This window comes from Molothrus aeneus, chromosome 1, assembly GCF_037042795.1.
Source record: "Molothrus aeneus isolate 106 chromosome 1, BPBGC_Maene_1.0, whole genome shotgun sequence".
NCBI lineage: Eukaryota > Metazoa > Chordata > Aves > Passeriformes > Icteridae > Molothrus > Molothrus aeneus.
Window position 1 is genome coordinate 44,238,260 of NC_089646.1, and position 21,683 is coordinate 44,259,942.

Consider the following 21,683-nt stretch of genomic DNA (forward strand, 5'->3'; position numbering starts at 1 on the left):
TACAAAATGGAAAAACAGATCTGGGAGGGCAGGGAAGGAAGCCTTCCCTGTTAGAGTACTCAGCAGACTGATGGTTAAAGTACTTACCTAGGCTGTGGATAACTAGTTTAACCATCAAAATGGAAGGAGCCTTATTTTTCTGTGAAAAGAGTTGAAAGGCCATTTTTCCATCCAAGGAGAGTGGTCAAATATCTGAAGCCTCAATAAAAGAAAAAAAAATTGGGGTGTGAAAAATATCTAACTCATCTCACTGAACAACACTTTCAGTTGTACACACCATCAGAAAGTGTCAACATCATATGTCACTCCTCAGCTTAATATTTCCACAGTTGACAAATCAGAGGTTGGGGCAACACTGCATCAACTCTGCTAACGCTGCAGTATTCTAGGCCTGTGAGCTGAGGCAGTCAAAAAACAAGCCAAAACTTTAACTCCTGTGTAAGCAATGATTCTCCAAAATGCATAAGTAGGTGAAACTGGAGTAAGAATCACATTACTCCTTGAATTTGCAGTTTGTGGCAAGTGCAGTGTCACCATCATATTTTCTGAAAAATCTCTTTGCCCAGGATTCTTCGCCTGGGAAACTGAGAAGCCTCAGAGAAAAATGAAAACAATAAGTATCTGATTTGCTTATCCTGTGTTTTGCTGCTTTGGAATGTGGTTTGGTCATTGTTTACCAACAGGTGATTGTTCATTGGTTTCTGCTGTGAATTATTTTGAATTATTGGCCAATCAGGGGCCAAGCTGTGTTGGACTCTGAAGAGAGTGTCATGAGTTTTTATTAGTATTTTTTAGCCTTCTGTCTGTATCCTTTCTGTATCCTTTAGTATAGTTTAGTATAGTATTCTTTAATATAATATAGATCAAAAAATACTAAATTAGCTTTCTAAGAACATGGAGTCAGATGCATCATTCCTCCCTTCATTGGGGGTCCCTGAAAATACCACAATGCAGTTCCAAAGTGTAAATACAAGGAACTTGCACGTATGTTAAATTCACATATATGAATTGTCCACCTACTGACATCTGTAGTGCTGTTTGCATGGCCAGCCTGCTTTCAGAGCAGATGTCAGTAAAAGCATCACAGACCCTAGGTAAGATAAATCTGAATATCTGGGTCTCATCTGCATTCATAGCACAATGGGAAAGACTTGACAGAGTGATGAAGATTTAAGAAATGGAAGTTTGCACAATTCAGGCGCTGCGTGCTAAGTTACTTAGGCATTCTAACATAAAGATATGTCCTGTTTTTTTTCCTGAATCTGTGAAAGAAGGATTATTCAAAGCTGCAATTGATTCATGGATAATGCAGACGTAGTATATTTTCACTGGAATCCAGAGAGAACTGGTTCATACAGGTAAGTTATTAGAGAGGAATGGCACAAGATTTTCTTTCCAAGTGAATAATCAAGCATCTACATTGCCCTCAAAATGTCTAATATTGACTTTTTCCAACAAAAGAACATCAGATTTAGTGGACCACTGCCTTTGTGACTATGCCTGGTTTATAGATCCAGGATCACTATGACAAATCCCACTGTTCTTTGGTGTGAGATGCACTGTTTTCTCAAGAAAACATTAAATGGTTTATATAAAGTCAATCTCACTTCCAGCCCGAACAAACTACTCCAGAACTGCTCTTTGTTTGCATTGTTCCATGTGCATTTAGCCTTCTGGTGAATAGCATGTGAAAGTTTTGTTCTGCTGTGTTACAGCATGCTCAGTTGTACTCCTACCTGGTGGGAACAGATGTATCTACTTCTCCTTCTTCAGAAATGCCTTCCAGGGCTTTGAGACTTGAAATGGCCTATTATTTACCAAATAACAGATGTCTTCACAGATTAGCCTCTTGGAGTAAAAACACAGGCACACCACACAAAAGATGATGATTAGCTAGTTGAATAACAATAGACAAACTCCAATGCAGATGTACAAGAAACAAGGAAAGGATCAGGCAGTTATATTTCTATTTTTCTGAGTTCATTATATACATTCTTTTTTACAATGACATCTTAATGTTAAAGCTGCTATTATGCAGCTTTCTGTTTCAAAGCTTCTAACTTATGATTTTTCAAATTAAAATAATGTATTAATATTTCTTCCAATTACATGCTAATAAAAGACTTAATTCAGTTTGCATACAATTAATGCATTTGTTGCAAAAGTATTCCATATGTTATTTTACTTAATTTCTTTAAATATATTTCAGTTAAGGATTTGCATTCATATCTTTCAATGTGAAGGAGATTGAAGAATGCTTCAGTGATAAATCCTGCAAATCATAATTCACCTCTCTGTATATGGTCCATCAGAAGCCAGAAAGTTTGCTCACATAATTTGGAGTGAAGCATATGAAGAATCAGACACATTTATTTACAGGACTTCCCCTTCTTGATGGTTTAATTGTCTCCTTGCAAAGACATGAGGGCCTGCTGATTTGGTGGGTCAGAGTCTTCCTGAATGCAGAAAAATATAGACAAGTGAGTCTGGTAAAGGTTGCCTGATGCCTATTTTAGTCTGTAATTTTTTTAATTTAAGTGAGAATAATTTAGTCTCTGAGAGAAAAAGAAATTAACAAAACAGGGGGATGGGCAATCATGTTTGATCACATTACAGTACCTTGTATTATTATGTGGAATTTCCGTATCACAGATCAGGAAGTTGGAATCTATCAGGGAGAGAGGACCATGCAGGACAAAGACTAAGATTTCTCTAGTGGAAGTCAAGGTTAGAGCTTTTCTCATATTAGTGGAAAACTGCCACATTAGATTGCCTTCTGGTCCGAAAAATCTTTATCCATGTATGTTTCTTCAAATTTTGCAATTCAGCTGTGCTAGGATTTGGTTAGTAGGGAACATGCTTCAGATGAGGGAGATACAAAGGTTGTAGCTATGGCCTAAGTGGTTGCCTTGGGTACGGAAATGATTAAGAAAGGACAGAGCTGAGGTATGGTCCCCATGGAAGGGAAACTAAGAAAGGGACAAAGAGATTGTTAATATGTGGAGATAACGTGGTGAGACAGGGAGAGAAGGCACAGAGGGGTGCTGAGGAGGAGAGGATGGGATGTTTAAGAAAGGATGAAACCAATACACAGGAGAGAGAGAGGTGGGCAGGATTCTGGCAGTAGGGACCAGACTAGCAGTAAGGCAAGGTCAGGTGTCAGCTCAAGGGTTAAAGTCTGGACTCAGAACATAAAAGGCTCCAGTTCTCTGGAGGATTGTTTTTATTTTAATTTTTTTAAATTTATGTTTTTCTTTTTGTGTTTTTAGACTGTGTAAGTTACACCTAAAAGCCCTTTTAAGGGTACAAAGCAAAGCTCTCTGAAATATGGAGAGATTTCAGTCAACACTGCTCAGATGAATCAATATTTTATTTTATCATAGTAGTTCATTATGTCACCTCTTCTTCCTGTAACTGTACATCATTAAAAAGCCAGCTTTGAAGCCAGAGTTATTAATTTCCTGGGGAGCACTTCTGTGGCTCTCATTATTGCGGCATCCGAGCACTTTAAAAACATTAATGAATTTATCTGCACAATGTGCCGATAAGGTGAAATGATATTATGCACCAGGGAAAATTATGCACAGAATTATAATGTCAACAAAGGACATTTAATTTAGATGCCCAACTTGAGATGTTCATGCCCTGAGTTTCAAGAAACAGCATTGGGTCATCCTCTCTTTGTTTTGGAGTTGGCTTCTGCTGAGTCCATCACAGTTGGAATTGCTCCACACTTCCACAGTTCAGAGCACAGGTGTTCCATGCTCTGCTCTAAGCAAACAAAGAAGATGCAATTAATGACTGCCTGCATGAAGTTTGGGTTTCGTGACTCCCTTGGCATTAGGCACTGTGGCAGAGACAGAATCCAGTTCTCCAGGGCAGCTTTCCACTGCCCTAGGCACAAACATGGTGGTTTTCCAAGCCCTTACCTCAGTCTTGTTGGACTGTCCAGTGCCATCGGTGGTGAGGCAGAGATGCAGCAAACAGCAAGTACCTTCTTGTTGTGACCTTGACTCGTTGAATGTGTGCACTCAGCCTTTGCTCTTACACTGAGTGAGGCTGGATATTAGACTAAAAATCAAGGTATGTGAGTTTATTATTTGCATTGTCACAGTGTGTACAGACTAGAGGCAGTGCAGATTTCTTGCCCTGCTGGAATAGATGCACCAAAAGAGCTCTTATTCCTTCATATTGATTCATATCTTCTGTAACTCTATTGTGACAATCTTAGCACACAGGGGCAGGGGCTCCTGAAGCAGAGAGAAGCTGCAATTTTATTTGAAAAGGATCCTTCATTGTGTCCCTCGCTGGCCTCAAATTGTGGGAGCTGATTTGGGGATAAGGCGGAAACCATGTCACACAAAACACCTATGGCTGGACATCTCCTGTTTTTGTCCTTGCAAGGTTGAACTCATGGCTCAGAAGCACATTGCACCCAAAAGACACGGCATGTTTTCCCCAACTTTTTACAGCCTGTAGAAGCCAAGCCATGGTGCAATCAAGCAGGACATGGAGGAGGTCGTCTCTGTTTCACTGAAAATTTTTTCTTTAGTAGGAAAAGAGAAGGATAGAAAGGGAGAGAGAAGATTTTTCAGATGCACAAATAGAAGATAATCTCTATTAGCTTTCACAATGAGAAGGGTGTCTCACTGAAGTCTGTACCTGCAAAAATCCTGCTGTAACAATCCGGTCTCCCCCACATCCTCTCCTGTTCTGTTCCCCACTCTTCCCCATTTTCCTTCATCAGTTCATTTTCATATTGAGTCCCATTGTGGTGGGACAGAGTCACTGGAATTACTCTGGATTTGTGGTCAGCAGCTCAGAACATGGCTTAGCCCATCTCAGTTGCGGTGTAGCAGAAAGTATCTGACACACCTGAAATGGTCCTCACATTTTAGCTCTAGTCAGCTATTTAGGCCCATGTTTATTTATGAAATCCACCTATCAGTCCTTCACCTAAGCACTTCTATTCTTTCCCTGTCTAGACTCTTCCTTACACTAGTCAGGAAAAAAAATAACAACCTTCTTGAAATGGTGGTATTTGCTTGCACAGCTTTATGAATCTTGAGCCAGATACTGAATCTATGCTGAAATCTCCTGTCAGGGTCAGTGGGCTTCACCTGAGGGAGAACTTCACCCGAGGAAGAACTTCACAGTCCCAAGCAGTAAATAGAGTTTTCACTAACCTATTAGAATAAGCTGTGCATCTGAGCATAATCTTACTTGACAGGATAATGTGTTTTTAGATGCTGGTGTTTTGAGATTTCCCTTTTTTTTTTATATGCTTTTCCTTCTGGCTTACTTGCACCTCTGTACATGCCAGTGAACCTTTTGAAGGAGGGAAGATGAGCTGTTTAGCCAGTAGTAGTCTTGCTGGCTGCACAAACTGAAAAGGAAGAAAATAAGACACACAGTGATCTGCGTGCTAAATCCTCTCTAAAGCTTCAGACCTGTCATGTAGAGCTAAATCTCTGTCAGTGCCAGGTTAGCATCTTGCCCAATCATCTTACCCTACCTCTCTTTCTTTTGCCTTCAGAGCTCCTCTCCAAAGCCTCAAGTTGCAGACATCACACATTGACATAGACTAGGGCATTATTATTATTCAGAGTTGCATAAAAAGTGAATTTACATTGAGTAAAACCAATAAGCCGTGCTGCTCTGACATTTAATTTTCTTGGAAATTCTTCCTATTGAATCAGACAGCACTACATGCATTTTCAAATGAAATTCAGTGTTTGCACTACAGTAACCTTGTCGGCAGAAGAATGAATAATTTGGAAATTACCAAGAGCCTATTTCCTGCCACCTTCCTTCAAACCTAAATTTTTATGTGGCTATATTTCTGTGTGATGCCATGTGATTTTTTTTTAAATTTATTTCCACCCACTGTCTCAAAATGGTGTGGAAAATAGTCTTCCATAAAAAAGGGTTGTTATTAATGTCTGGATCACTGGTTGGTACTCTCCTATTTTTTCTGTGGCCATTTCTTCCTTTGACATCAAACCCTGGGAAAGTTGAGGATAAATAAATGGTGTCCCTTGAACTAGACACGGTTATGATAAACTCTGAGATGAAATGTCAAGCCTAAGCAGGTGTACTGTTCTACTTTCCAGTGTGTGTTGATCAGCCTGCCAAAGCAGTGCAGTCATATTTCAGAGCTCACTTTATCTCCCTTCTCTCCTTACCATATTGAATGTCTGATTATAAAGGAGGTAGTAAATGGCTCTGTTAAAAGGAGGTTTAACCAGAGACGTAGGTCAAGACATTGTCTTACTTTCTGTGTCAAATGATTATGCATTTATGCATCCATCCATCCAGATCTGCCAAAGATGTTCCTATTCTCAGAGCTGAAGTTGTTATAATTTCATAGAAGAAGCTGGTTCAGACAGACTTTGTCTTTGAACCAATAGACTTCATTTCAAGATGAGTGTGTGCTCTAAAATAGCTGAGCAAACGAAACCAGCAAACACTTCAGTTGGAATTGCCCCTGAACTAACATCCTATCATGGGGGCAAGAGAATCTTGCAGAGCACACAAGAAGGTCTTAGAAATGCCCAAACTTTCACATCTGTTTACCATACTGATATTTTTACTAAAAATATTTATATAAACCAAGTTAGGTTTTCTTGGGATTTATGGTCTGTTAAAAAAGCTAGCAATATAGGTTAGTATTAAATACATTAATGTACCATTGAGGCTGAATGGTTAAGAATTGAAAAGGTGGTTATGCTTCCCTACCATGCTTTTTTCAATTATAATAAAATGTTTCTTTCAATTTTAGGTACTTGTGTATGTCTATTATAACCTGTCATTGTGAAATTAAATCCTTATGCTGTACTCACACATTATGATTAGAGCTGGTTCAAAACATCCAATCCAAAACTGACATGGAAATAATCTTGAACATGTATTTTGATAGGAAACTTAATATGATTTTCTTTTGACTGAAAAGAAAAAGGATATATGTTGTACAGTTTTATTAATTTTTTTTCCTTTCTTCTTTTTTCTTTTTTTTTTGTTATCTTTTGTCACTGAGACACATGCTAGTATAAACAGAGAAGGAAAGACAAACAGAAAACATAGCTATCATCTATACATATATCCACAAATATATATATGCAATTCAAAATTAGAATAATGAATGCATTGCTTTTATTTAATTTTTTTGATAACTGAAATGGTTATGTTTTCCTTAACTGTGAGATCTTGTTTGGTACAATAGGATGGGCCACAACCAAAATAGACAGGCAGGGCACTCTGACCTGACTCAAAGTTCTTGTGTTTCACCCATCTTCAGTTCTCAGAAAGCCTGGTTCTGTGGGCTGGGCTCAGCATCTGATGGAGCCAGAAGAGCTCTACACTGCCATCCTTCACTGGTGATTATTTCTCTGTGCTTTGTAGATGTAAACCAGCCTAGGAAGCTGAGAGGCAAGGCAGAGTGGATGGGTCTTGGACTCAGGTCTGCTGTCCTTATCTTCCAGCAGGTCAGTTGAAGTTCCCCTAGAGATGATCCAAAACTTAATTAGCTTATCTTGATCTTTTTCTTCTTTCATATCCCTCAATCTCATTAATCTTTACAGTCTCTTGAGGAAAGTTAGTACAAGGGACCTTTTTTACAGATGAAGTTTTCAAAGCCAAAACCCAGTGTTGTGAGATTTTTGTCAAAACAATTAGAGGCACTTTCATCTCCTAGCTTGCATCTTTAGTTCACTGTAAATCAGATAATGCTGATGCACAATATTGAGCCTCCTTTGTGGTGGTGTCTTAAGGATTATTTGTTTAGCTGGGTAATTGTGACATTCACTAAAGGGAAGATGATTTTGCAGTTAAAATGTTATACTGAGATGTTTCCATCTCTGCTATAGATTTCCTTTGAAGCCATCTGGGGTGTGTGTAACAGTGTTTTCAGGACTCCAATACAGGTATGTTTGACAGCACAGGATTTGCTTGCATTTTGGAGCATCTTTATTAAACTGATATTTTGGCCGGAATTTCAGAGGCACGGAGCATGCATACTCCTCTTTGTGTATAGCTGATGCTTTCCATTCTTGAAAATTTGACCCAGTCAATCGACCTTAGGAATACAGTACCATATTATAAAAGAGGGAAAATTGTACCTTCTCTTTTGCATGCTTTTTTAAATCTACTTGAAATACTTGCATTTAATCAAGGTGAATAATGTGAAAAGCCTGATTTCAGCTGCTTCAGAAAGGTAAACCCTTTTTCAACTCTCCTGTGTTTATTACAATGCAGGCAAAGCTATTTGCTTGCCTGTCCTTTACATTAAGTCTTTTTTAATTGTATACCCTACATAATGGGAACAAGAGAATAGTTTAACACAGCTGCAGAGAAGTTAACCCCATAAGCCTTGAAATCCCTGTAGCTGGAGAAAGCTCTGGGTGAGATTCCTTTTACAGATGTTGGCATCCTCATTTTCAGTGTTACGGGTTGAAATCAATTGCTTGACCTTCAGCCCTTTGAAACTCAGTGGAGAAAAACAGCCCCACAAAAAAGGAATGGGCCTCTTCCTCCAAGAGAGGCATTTTAAACAGGGCACAAGCACCAGGCTTCAGAGAAGCTAATCCACTTGCTCATTGCAGAGGGAGTTTCAGTGTGTAAATCAAATGTCACATCCACAGTGTGGACACCCTGAGGCCCATGAGACACCACAGGAAATCCTCCAGGGAAAACCCAGCATCACAAGAGTGGTGTGGAAGTAGAGCTTGTTTCTACATCCATTCCCTGCTGTGAGTGACAAGGATAAACAGGCTGTATTTTCTTTATTTTTCCAGAAGTTATAGAGACATCTTTACTAATATAGTCTTGTGTGCCAGAAAGGTCTTTTAGCAGGAGAGCTTCCAGTGGTTATCAAGTTCTTCTATGAAAGAGCAGGCAATTTATACTGCTGAATGCTTCCTTGGCATAGTGCAGCCTGTGAAATTTTCATCATGAGCTTGAAATTAATATTAAAAGATTTTCTTTAGTTTGGCTGTCATAAGACCCACAAAGAAAATTTTGAAAAATTACACAAGTTAGTCTTAAATTTGTCATATTTCATTTGAAAAAAAAAGTCTTTTTAAGAGGACAGTGAAAAATGCTTTTCACAATGGACTTTTTCTGTACAACTTTCTTGACTCAGTTGTTCCACTTTCTTTTTTCATGTTGCATTGCGAAGGATTATTCTCACAAAAACTCAGAGAAGTTGGACTTTTTTCCTTCAGTTACCCAAAACAGCATTTTTCAAGGTATTTCAATTTCATATTTCAATGAAATAAAATTTCATTATCCAAGTTTCAAATGCCCATATATTTTCATGTATTGAGGGGATTGCTTACTGGGAAAGAGAATATTGCTAGTTGTCCACAGGGATTTCACAAAAATATTTCACTATTTCATCATTGGATGTTTTATATTCAGCCATGTACAAGTTTTAAAATTAGCACAGAAGTCTTCCCCTGCCCACCCCTAATATGTATTAATGACAAAATTCTGATTGTCCCTACAGCAGCTAAGTCAGTTTGATCTTTATGAAGATGTTAACTTCTCAGGGCTCTGCAGACATGAATGAAGTAAAGGAAGGGCTTTTTCTTTTCTTATACTAAAACTGGACAGACAGACACACATAGAGTCATGTCTTTTCACTATTGGGAACAAGAAACAACCAGAAAAACTGTGCAGACTTTTCTCCCACTGGAGCTGCCATAAGAAGTATTTGCTAATGGTAGGTAATTAGGAACAAAGAAATAGTCAAGAAATAGTCCCTTGCACCAGTGATGTAGTGTAAAGGACATTTAGCAGCCTTGGGCTTTAGAGTTTTTCTGATCTCCATCTCTGGGATTTCTCAGTTATAATCAGCCAAGAGAGTGACCCTGGCCATCACAGCTTTTCCAGAATGGTCATGTCTCTTGTGAAATGGCATTTCATTTCCACCCTGGTATTTTTCCTCTCAGTTTTCCCTACCCTTTGAGTGATTGCTGTTCAGTGATTTTTCATGAGATGACCATAGATGCCAAGGCATTAAATAGCCAAAGGCAACAGTAGTTTTACCCAACCTTTTCTGACTAAGTCCTTCCCCTGCCCATGGTCACTTAGACGTGAGGTTCTTCATGCCCATCTATTTTTATGACAGTAAAACACAAGAGTTCCTTTCTTCCCTCTCCCTTTCATCAGCATGCCCCAGGTCTGACATGTGAATAAAGGAAGATGGTGAAGGGTGAGCTAGCTGGCCATGGCCTCCACTCGCCACAGGAATGACAGTAGTCTTTAAGTGAGCATCTTGCCTAGAGTTGTTCATGAAAGCACTGTCACAGCTGGGAGGAGGGCTCTGGGAACATAGGAGTCGGAACTGTTGTGTTAGAGAGATGAGGGATGGGGACTTCAGTAGTTAATGATGAAGCAGGGAAGCTGAGGAAGAGGGAACAATTGCTGTAAGGCTTTCCCCTGTATATCGACACTGCTTTCTCTCTGTTTTCCTTGACTGGTGTTTATCTTTGTGCTAATGGGGAGGTATGGATCCAAACACCAATGCAAAGAAAACCACAGCCAGCCTCAGGCCCAGTGGGGATTGTAGATGCTGTGCATCTGAATTCAGAGGGGAGAGGCTTTGGGAAGGTTATTTGGTTTTATTTTTGTTCTGGATGCTCTGAGGTTCTCTGCTTCCAAGTTCGTGTGACATAGAATGCAAGAAAAGCATGTAGTAGCTCTAGTTCAGATCCCACCTGACTATTCCTTATGCACATATGACAGGCCTGCACTCCACCACCAAGACTGGTTTTGATCAGCTGTGATACCCTGAGGGTAGACCCCACTCTCTGGAGACCTTAGGAAAGCAAAGGGTGTACACTTTTCTGGGTAACAGTGGAAGTAGATGTGAATTGCTCATTCTTAAATCTGCAAAGAGGAATCTACTTCAAAAAGTGCTGAAAGATCTAAGTATAAAATGGACATAAATATAAAAAAATATGCACTCAGAATGTTATGAAGAAAGATGATAACAGTGGTTTGCACGTTCCAAGCAGTGGGAAATAAATCACAGCAAACAATGTGGCACATGTTGAACAAGAACAGAGAATTCCTGCTCGGAGGAATTTTATTGCTGCAAGTTAATCATCTTTTTATTAGCATGCCCTGAGGCTTTTTTGGATACAAAATTTTGCAAAATAACATCTGGATTGTGGGAGCAGGCCATAAAATTAAGAAACAAACACAAAGAAAACACAGAGTTGTGCTTGAGCTGTGTGTAGTCAAGAAGAGGACACCTGCTTCCTTTCATGAGGCATACCAGAACACCCACTGTGACTAACCTGTGGGATGCAGTGGATGAAGACCATGGTGGTGGACATTACACTGGGGGAGTAACTCCTGGGGATAGTCTCAGCTCTCCTGAGTTGTAAGTGAGCAGCCTCTGCTGTTGATGTCTTATGAGAAATTTGGTGAACATCCTGGGGCAATATTATATTGAAAGGATCAAGGCTGGGTTTCCTTGATAGGGGAGTCAAAAAAGATTGGAGATGGAAGTACTTCTGATTCTGCTTTTTCTCTTCCATTTTCTGGAGAAATACTATTGTTGAAAACTTTCTGTGATGTATCATTTTATTTCCAGAAGGATCCATAGCAGAGAGAAGGCAGTCAGAAGTAACATAATAAGGTTTATGTGCTTCATGGATGGGAGTGACGTGTCTTTTGCCTGTCTCTTCTTTTCATCACCATTTTTCAGCTTCTTAATTTTAGTCTCCTGGTTTCCATTCGACAGACAAGAAAAAGAGTTCTCCACTGACTGTTCGCTTTGCCTCAACATGCATCTTCTGTTCTTTCTCCTCTATTTCTTCTTTAATTTAAGGCCTGGATGGCATTTTTTTCCCATCAGACATAATGAATGGCTGGGAGCTGTCTGCTCTTTTGGACTCTTTTGTCTTCAATCCATCATTATGTCTTCATTGTCCTCTTTAATTTAACTGAGATGTTGAGGGGATCACTTACTGTGAAAGACAATATTGCTAGCTGTCCACAGGGATTTCACACATCTATTCATCATCTTGGTAAGATAAACTATATGTGAAGTATTGTGTACTAAAAAATGCAAAATACGTAAGTCCATTTCAGACAGCAAGTGCTTAACCAGTATTTTTAAACACAAATAGGTTAGATGGTTAGGTATATGACACCTTTTCTGGATACAAATTTTGTCTAATTTAAATATGGAAGATGAATATTTCAAAGTTGACATTGATTTGACTACAAACTTGCACTAACTTTATTGCTCTGTTTCAGAGTATGTCAGTAGGTACACCAGTATGAACTGCAATGCAGAACTGAAACAAAAGTCATAATTACACTTTTATTTCCTGGTTTTCAGAGGGAGTTCAGAGGATTTGGGAATATGCCCTTTCACTTGGAGACCAAAATCTAGGAAATTAACTTTACAATACTTAAAAAAAAAAATCTCAGGGATCAGGTATAGTTGTATCAGATAATTCCTCAAATACTCAGAATGGCTTCTCGAACATTAAAACTCAGTATGTTTCAGAATTAATATTTTGGAGAAGTCAACTCCCAAAAAACCTCAGGGAGGTGTTGAAGAAATGAGTGAAGAGTATAAAATGGATACAAAACTCAGAGACTCACATTAGATTCTGGAATATTGAAGTTTAGCACACATTTTCCAGCTAAGTTTTTTTCCAAGACCACTTCTATTTCTGCTCATTCTTCATAATTTTTTTCTGTTAAGTGACAGTTTGTGTATTTAAAACAGGTGGTGGTACTCTGGTTTTAAATTAAACTGTCCAAAGTCAGGAACTGGCTGTGTGTCAGCATTTTCCATTTGCATGTGCACAGCTTTGCTAATCTATTAGTGCCTAAAATTACATTCTCAAATGGCTAAGAGAACATGGGTTGGTGAACTAGAGCACTCTCAGCTACCAGCCAATGTGTAACCTTCCTTGATTGTGATAAATAAATGAACCCACAGGGCCCTGAGAAGAGTATTGTGATGGCTGGACATGGCTTGATACTCAGAAAGGAGATTTCCTCTGCAGCTATTGAAATGTCTGACCATAAGATTTTGCTTGTCTTCTTAGTGGTACAGAAGAATTTCCATGATTGGAAGGAATTATTGTAGAAACTGTGGCAACTTCAGAAGTCCTTATATATGATAGGTACATATTTGCAGTATCATAATAAGAACAACAGTAATTCAGCCCTTCATTGCCATCTCTCAGAAAAGTCAACGTAGTAAATGGTTGTGTGGCAAAAATGGCAGATGAAATTCGTGGTGATAATTGCAAAGTCACCTCCACAAGCAAAAATTAGTCCAAGATCCAACTACCTGAGGAAAGGCTTCAGAGGAGTTGTTGTTACTTAGCAGGCAGCTCTGTAAAACAGTGGAGTAGACCTCAGGAGCAGTGATGAAGACAAAGAGAATCATAATCACAACTGGGAAGAGACCATAGCAGAAATAGGAAATATCATTGTGCAATATGAAACTCCAGTACACATTCAAATTTTGGTGACTGCATACAATTTTGTTCCTTTCTCCTCAGATCTGAACTGGAATGGATAAGTACAGCTTAAGGCATGACAATTATTATTAGGTACATCTTCTTTATGAAAAAAGAAAAAAGACAGGAATTCCTCAGCTTGAAAAAGAGATTCTAAATGATCTAATGAAAGACTGAAATTGTATGTTGTGGAGGAGATAAGTAAGGAATAAGTATTCTCAAGTTAAAAAAAAATATGACACCTTAGGTAATTTATTCCACTCAGGCTTACTGGAGATAGAGCAATCTATGCCAGGGTGTAAAGATTACCTTGCACTGAGGCTGCTTCACAAATAATTTCCCTGCTGTCCTGCTGGCAGCTCATGTTTAAGTCAGGATAATGGGCTTGCTGGAGCTTTCACCTGGGTGGGTTCAGCAGTGGTTCCTCTGTTCTCAACTCAGGTCTTGATTCAAGGACTTGCTGGGCTGGTTCATCTGCCTCAACTTTGTGCAGCCTTGATAGTCATTGCAAGCAGTCTCTGCCTTTGGAAAACCATCACAGGTGTTCCTGGGATTCCAAAGTTATACAAATAAATCTCATTAGATGTCTCTTGCCTCGCAATAAAACAAATCCTTGTTTTGGATATATTTCCTGTACGCAAGAAATAAGGTATTAAAAACTGTGGGAGAAAAGTGTTTTAAAAAATGTTTTAAGAATGTTTAGATTTAAATTAATTGAACTAGATGATCATTGTGGGTCCCTTCTGACTGAAATGTTCTTTTCTTTTAAGCCCAAGTCAGGACTTTGAAGAAATTGAGACATTCATGGCAATATTTCATTTATATATGTTCACTGAGTTCTCTATATATAATTTTATGGCCATGTGGTCTAAAGGATAAATCTTCTAACTGAGACCAACAGAAGAACATAGTAAAGTTTTCCAGTGGTAACCTTTGTTTCTTTGTCCGTATGCACCATAGTTCATATTTCTTAGCTCAGGGTAAATTCCTGGCCTAAATAAATATGTACACAAAAGCATGCAATTTATTTCAACCACAATACTAGAATTTATGAGCAAATATCTTTCTTTATTATTGATGGTATTAATATGGAGATGGGAGAGAAATACAAAAAAAAATATGATTCACAGCCAAGAACCGCATCACCTCATTGCCAAGCATAGTTAAAATTATACAAAGTTAATAATGTGGATTTAGGGCTGCAATTTCAGATTCTCCTTTTTTTCCATTGTTTTTTATGACTTCACATGGGTCAGTGCTTGTAAATCCTGTTTTGATACAAACTTAATTCATTTGGACTTTGTAGGAGTACTTGTGTGTATGGTTTCTACATTGTCAGTGGCTTATCTGTTCTTGTCTTTTCCTGCATATATTTTTATTAATATCTTAGTGGCTGCTAAACACAGACCTATAATATATGCATCTTTGAAGAGTGCTGTAATAGATTATATGTCTGTTTATACATGAAGACAGAGGTTTTTTACTACATCTGTTTCATCATTTGGTAAGCCATAGGAAAAAAGGGGTAAACAGAAGTCCCTCAGCAAGTTTCCATGATAAAACTATAGCATGAATCTGACACTAATTCTGATTAAAAATGATAGGCTAATTCACAGGTGATTGCATCCATTTAGGAGAAAATGCCTTGCAAATACTGACATTTCTGCAAGTTACAGAGATGTTTTTAAGGTCCAGTGTTAAATGGAAAGTGTGGAGGAATCCAATTACATGGCATTTGTGTGCATAAATTTCTGTTTGGAATAAATTAACAAAACCCAAGCATCTTTTGTTATGGGCAAGAAAAGTCATGATCCTTTTGAGTTTTCCACATAAAAGTCAAATAGATCTCTGTTTTCACAAGCTTTGCAGCATTTATACAGTTCAAAGGTGTTATTCATTGGTTTGACTTGTTTATCTCATGTCTTCAAGACTGCATTTTAAATAAGCCCTGAAAGATTTTTATGCATGTTAAAATGACTCAGAAATGTCCCTAGGAGTTCAGAAAATGAAAATGTGTTGAACTGAAAGCTAGAGGATACTACATGCTTTTTAATATTGACCAGGGGACTTGTAAGGAGGTGATCTCAGGGTCCTGACCAGGGGACTTTTAAGGAGGTGATCTCAGGGTCCTGCTTTTCACAGTTAGTTCTGAATGTTTAGCAAATTATTTTTTCTGGAAAAAAAGAGCTTGAGTGTTGTGTTGTCTTTGGGTACTTGGTGAGACATTACTCACAGCATTGCTTTGGGACCACATTTGCTTTTCACTTATGATTTATGCGTTTATTTTCCACACAATGTGAATAATTAATATCAGCATGATTGGGATTTATTTTTTCATAGTATCTTTTAAACCAAGGTGGAAAAATATCCATGTCAAGTATTTGAAAATACCATCTGAGGACTCATAAAATATTATTAGATGCTTCCCAAGTGGGCAAAGGCAGGGAGGTAAGGTGGTCACATGTTTTTGCCACATCACATTTTCAGACAGCAGGCACAAGAATTATGAGATCCCCCTCTGCACCAAGACAGTTCAATTTAGAAGAAACAGAAAATGTCTAGAGACATAGAGAAGGTTCTCCAGCCCAGGTAGCCAATGGGGTATATCAGGAAGGAATATGACCTACAACAGCTGACTGAAATAAAGCTCAAAATATCAGGACAAAGCTGCCCTCTGTGCAGAGATTTCAGCAGAGTTTGGGATCTCCTCTGCTTTGGCACCACTGAAATTTTCATTGGGAAAGGAGGGGGTGGGCTTTCTCTGTGTAGTACTTCTTGAGGGATGTGAAAAGGGGAGGCTCAGGGAGAAAACTACAGCCCCATGGGCCCAGCACATCTGCCTGGTGGTGTCTGCATCTTGTGTTTGCTTCTCCACTGGGGACCCTTCCTCCAAACTAAAAAGACTCTGATGAAATTAATTTTATCAAGACATAAAAGTAATTTTCAGTGTGTTTATTTCACATACTCTTGAGAAATTTTTCCTTGTTTGGCCATGACTCTATCCTTCCCTGCCAAGCTGTTGGAGAGCATGGCCAAAGAAAGCAGAGGACAGTCAGGCAATTTCCCAAAGCTTATCAATACAATTTTCCTGTGAAGCTTCATCTGACTTAGTAATGAACAGGTATAACAAGGCAGTCTATATTTTTCAAACATAATTTTCTCCTTCTCTTGACTTTTTTTTTTAACAGAATCATGAATAAACTGGCAGACCAGCAGGACCACATGATACCATGAAGAGAAGCTTACAGGTCCTCTATTGCCAACTGTTTAGTAAGTAAATATTAATTTTTTATTCTGTAAGAAAGAAACTATTCAAATCCTTATGTAAGACAGTAATATTTATGCAGGGCACAATTCAGGGAAGTATTTAACCATGTGTCTTGCTTCAGGTACCTGGAGGAACCATATGAAAGTTAAATTACCTTGTTGTCTGAGATATTTAGAGATGTATTAAAAATGAGTTAAAGGATCAGCTGATTCTGCAGAGTTTTGTACAAGAATAGAATTGATTTGCTGTGTCTTGCAAGTGAGGCAACTATCCCCCTCAGAAAAATGAAATGAAAATACAGAAGGCTGGAAGAAATAACACAACATTTTTTGGAAGAGAGATCCATCCCACTTGGCATTTCTGGTGGTTGCCACTCAGTAAAAGATGTGTGAGTGAGGAAAAGTCTAGTCTCACACAGCCCTAAATTCTGTGTCACTTCCTGACAAGTTTCTTTCTTTTTCTAAGTTTTGGTTTTCAAAAGAGTCCATCCAATGTGAAAGTCCAGCAAAAACATCAGGTGGAATTTAGGCTGTGGACAAGGGCTGGCTCCCCTGTTCATGGAAGTAAGGGGAAGTTTTAGTTGTAAAACAGTATTGACACAGTTGGGGCGTTTTTATAAACTGACAATTTTCAGTGCAAGCATCATAAGCAACAACTTTTCTTCAAAATTGTAGAGATTAAATAAAGTAGGATTAGATAAAATGTAAGTACAACCACTTGCTCTCATGTTTTACAAGGGAAATTGCTCATTTCCAGTAAAAATGGAAAAAAAAACAAACAGTTTTTTCTATGTTGTTGTGACAGTGTTCACAGGGGTTTTCAGGATGAGGGAAGAGACGAGAATGTTGACTCCATGTTCAGAAGGTTTGATTTATTATTTTATGATATATATATTACATTATAGCTATAGTAAAAAGAATAGAAAGGAAAGTTTCATCTCAGAAGGCTGGCTAAGCTAAGAATAGAATAGAAAAGAATGATAACAAAGGCAGCTGGCTCGGACAGAGAGAGAACCAGCTCTGCTGTGACTGGTCACTAAATCCAAACATCCACACGAGACCAATCACGGATCCACCTGCTGTATTCCACAGCAGCCGGTAACCATTGTTTACATTTTGTTCTTGGAGCTTCTCAGCTTCTCAAGAAGAAAAAATCCTAAGAAAAGATTTTCATAAAAAGATGTCTGCGACATGTTGTCACTTCTATTTGGCAGAATGTTTCACTTCAATATACATATTTTCAAAGACAATTTTGCATGAATTTCCCTTATTCTGGCCAAATCAAGAGAAAAAACAGAAACTCATGCTTAGTGTACTTGGAATGAGCAATGGAAGGACTGCTATTTTATTGGATATATTGGATTGTGTGAAAATTAAATCTAAGGAATATTTTGTGGGCTGTTACAGAAATCTGGTTACTATCATATCTTTGCTTTGCTCATGATTGTCAGGGTATAGAGTGAGAGATTTCGTTTTGCTTTGCTGTATTGGTTGATGTTCTTACTCCTATGTACAGCTTCTCCTTTGACACAGGGGAAACAGAGGTGTGTCCTCATGACATTAGAGGGGAGGCTCCAGAGGTGCACCCAAGGTTATTTTACTTGAGAATAAATCTGGGCCAGATGTGCCTACATGACCTGGCCAGCAGCATGATTTTGGCCCCCTCAGATTTGCTGATTGGCTGGAATGCAATGTACGAAGAGTTCCTCAAGGAGAATTTTAACCAGGAACCTACTGGGAGTAGTGGGGGCTGTGGTATTTTTACCACAGCTAAGGACCCAGAATACATTGCTGCATTTTGCCATGTTGAAATGTGATTTAACTCTAAAACTAACTTGGTTTCTGGACCAACATTAGGTTCATTGGAAAGGAAGTATGAAGCAGAGCTGTATAAATACATTTCTATCAACATGTAGGGAAAAGAAGGAAGATATACTGTTAATTCAAGCTATCACAGTGTTGAGTCTTTCTGTAACTATTTTTATTTTTTTTAATACCATACTTCCCTGCTTGGCAACATTCCCCTTTGTTATCCCTGCTGCTTTAAACTGTATTTTTCAGGGTCATATGTTGACATGATATGTGGCAAATAGAGGAACACTGAATATAAAGAGGGAAAAACCGAGAAAACTGTATATATGTATATGCACACACATTCATACGTAGTATGACTATGTAGTAATATTGTCAACTCTCTGATGTAATTTGAAAAGATGGATTCTGAACTTACTACTTCTGATGACAGGAGAAAAAACTGCTTTATTTCTCTGAGTGCAGTAAAAACTTGTAATAAATGTAGTTTTCATTAACAAATGCAGCAGCAACTATAGCTATATCAGAAGAATTTTGGGCATCTGGAATGAATGTTTTCACTGGTTGGTTTATAAAAAGCCAGTGGCAACTTACTTAATTTCCATTATCTCAGCTTGCTTTTAGATGCACCGAGGTGTGTTACCTAAGCTCACTTTTTCCCCAGTTACATCACAGTGCTATAAACAACCTCCAAGAGAGTGCATTCTGTCCAAGGAAGAGGAAATTACTTTAATGTGTTTCCTGTGACTGTTCCTTATGGTATAAGAAAGGCCTGCAGCATGGTCTTATTTGTTTCATTTGGACAAAAGAGGAAAATTGCTGCTACTATACAGCTGAAGAAAAAAGTAAATTTTCAGAGAAATTATCCAAAGAGGACATTCTGCTTTGGGCTGATTCACCAATGTCTTCCACCTGCCTGCCTTCCTCATCTGCAACTGCAACAAGTGGGTCTGTGGTGCTGCCTTGATAACGTGGCAGTGTTTTCATTGTCTGCTGTGGCATGAGTGAATGATTGAGGTTCAGGTTATAGACAGAAGGGATCTATGTATGCATTCTTGCAAACAGGAGCATAGGGCATGCATAAACACAGAAAACCTAGGATATCTGCAACAAAGTGTGGTGGCTTTTGTAGAAACAGTGATCAGCTGGAGAGATGAGACTCTGTGTGTGCTTGTGCATGTGCCTGTGGCAAAGAAATGTAGGAAGAAGCAGTTTCACCTCCAAACTGGTGTCTTGTTATGCATGAGTCTTGCCACATTTTGCTTGTGTCCCAGCTGTGCTACTGGGCCAGTAGTGGCTACACTCATCTGTGAATTCTTTTCCACCTCTGTTCATCTGTGCTGTGTTCAGCTGTGCTTGTGCAGTGTCTGAGACAGTAGGACTCTGTACTCTAGAGGGCAACTTGGCTTTGGGGTTGGGAGAAAAGACTTACGTAGATATTGGTTTGATTGTCAAACAGTGGGATTTGTTAGTTGTATTTTTAAAATCAGACCCATATATAAATAAGATTTTGATTGTAGCTTATGTCTGGGTTTTTTTGTGAATTTCACATGAGTTATATAAGCATTCTATTGCCATCCATACTCTTTTGCTTTCCAAAAAGAGCACATTCCATCCATTCATACTGATCAAGAATAGCATGTGAAAATGGCACTAGCAACAGCTGCTCTTTTGAATAGAGTTGTAGCTGGCTTGAATCTGATCCCAGCTGTCAAGGGGTAGAGTCTGTGAAAATTGTAGCACTACACTTGGGCCAGGACAGGGGCTCCGGGCGATGCTACTTTACCTCTAGTCATTCATAATTTATGAATAAGTAATTAAACTTGTGATGTAAAACTATGAAGAAGTAGTGCTTTCATACTGCATTGTCAAAGATCCTATTTAATCTGAAATTTCTTAAGACATTAAAAGAAAAAAAAAAGGCAAAAAAGATTGAAACAAAAAATTTGGAAGTGGTTTCTTAGTAAGAGCTCTTTGAAGTCACTAGCTAGATTGAGTTGATGAGGACCAATTAAAGCAAAACATGTGTCCACAATTTGCTGCCATTTGTTCTAGGCACATCTTTATGGATGAAGTTTGTTGCCTCTGTAATGATGAAGATGCAAATGTCTTTCCCAGGAGGCTGAGCGATCTCTGTTTTTTATAAAGACCTAATGTGATGATTTAAGCCCTACAGCATGAGCCACAATATGTCTGCATTTTCTGTAGTAAAACATGCGCATCATAATTTGCCATGCATGCACTGTTTACTCAGGGCTTCTAAGTTGCATGTAAGCTAGAGAAAAATGTGGGGACATGTAATGGTGAAGCTTTTGGTGCACAACCTCTATATAAGACTTTATTCCTCAGGCATTTATTTTCCTGAAAAAGTGCAAGGATTTTATTTCTTGTTTACTTACAGCACTAGGGTCTGTGTGAGGACCTGTCACACCACAGCATCTGAAATCGGCCATCTGAGTGCTTCTTCATGTCATTATCACTTAGTGTGCTCCCAAGTATCACTCTTTCATCTCAGAAGCCTGGCAGGATGCCCAGTAATATCAATAGAAAGAGTTTCCTGTTTGCAAGGATGTACCACTCTCTGTAGTAAAATGAGCAAAAATGGCTGTGAGTGGCTGTGCCTTGCAATACAGGCTGTCACAAGTCTGGTTTCCCCTTGCTGGGGATGCAGCTTGCCTTCCCCAGTGTTAACTGGCAGCCTGGCTGCCTCTCAGTCAAGTCTTTGCAGTGAAGTTCACCCTGTAGAAAGGGTTAGCACAGGCCTACACTCCATTCCAGTCTGAAGCAAGTCCAGGGGCTCATCTCTCTTCTCGTAAATATTTGATAAGCAATGTGAGTTTGTAAAATTCCTGCATTAGAGAAGTCCCAGTTTTAAGTGCCTTCTGAAAGGTGTTGAGCAGCCTCCTAATGCCTCTTGCCTCTGGTAGGAACCCACACCCACCAGCTTTTCTTTCTATTGCCAAGTGCTGTCTGTGAATAATTACATGTTATTAATAAGATGGTATGCACTGATGGCTCGTTTATACAATTACACATGGCTCATTTAGTGCAAGTGAAGAGGCATGGTAACAGTACAAGAAAGACTGCTGCCAGATGCAGGGGAATAAC

The 21,683-nt window shown here is 38.7% G+C and overlaps 1 protein-coding gene across 4 annotated transcripts in view; it reads left to right on the forward strand.

Moving 5' to 3' along the window:
• The window catches only part of TMEM108 (transmembrane protein 108), a 162,282-nt gene that overhangs the window by 59,867 nt on the left and 80,732 nt on the right, over positions 1-21,683 (forward strand). For all 4 annotated transcript variants that reach the window (XM_066571791.1, XM_066571797.1, XM_066571781.1 and 1 more), the window contains exon 3: positions 16,685-16,766. In XM_066571791.1, coding sequence (XP_066427888.1) covers positions 16,727-16,766 — 40 coding nt within the window. In that variant the 5' untranslated portion in view covers positions 16,685-16,726. The remainder of the gene's footprint in view (positions 1-16,684; positions 16,767-21,683) is intronic.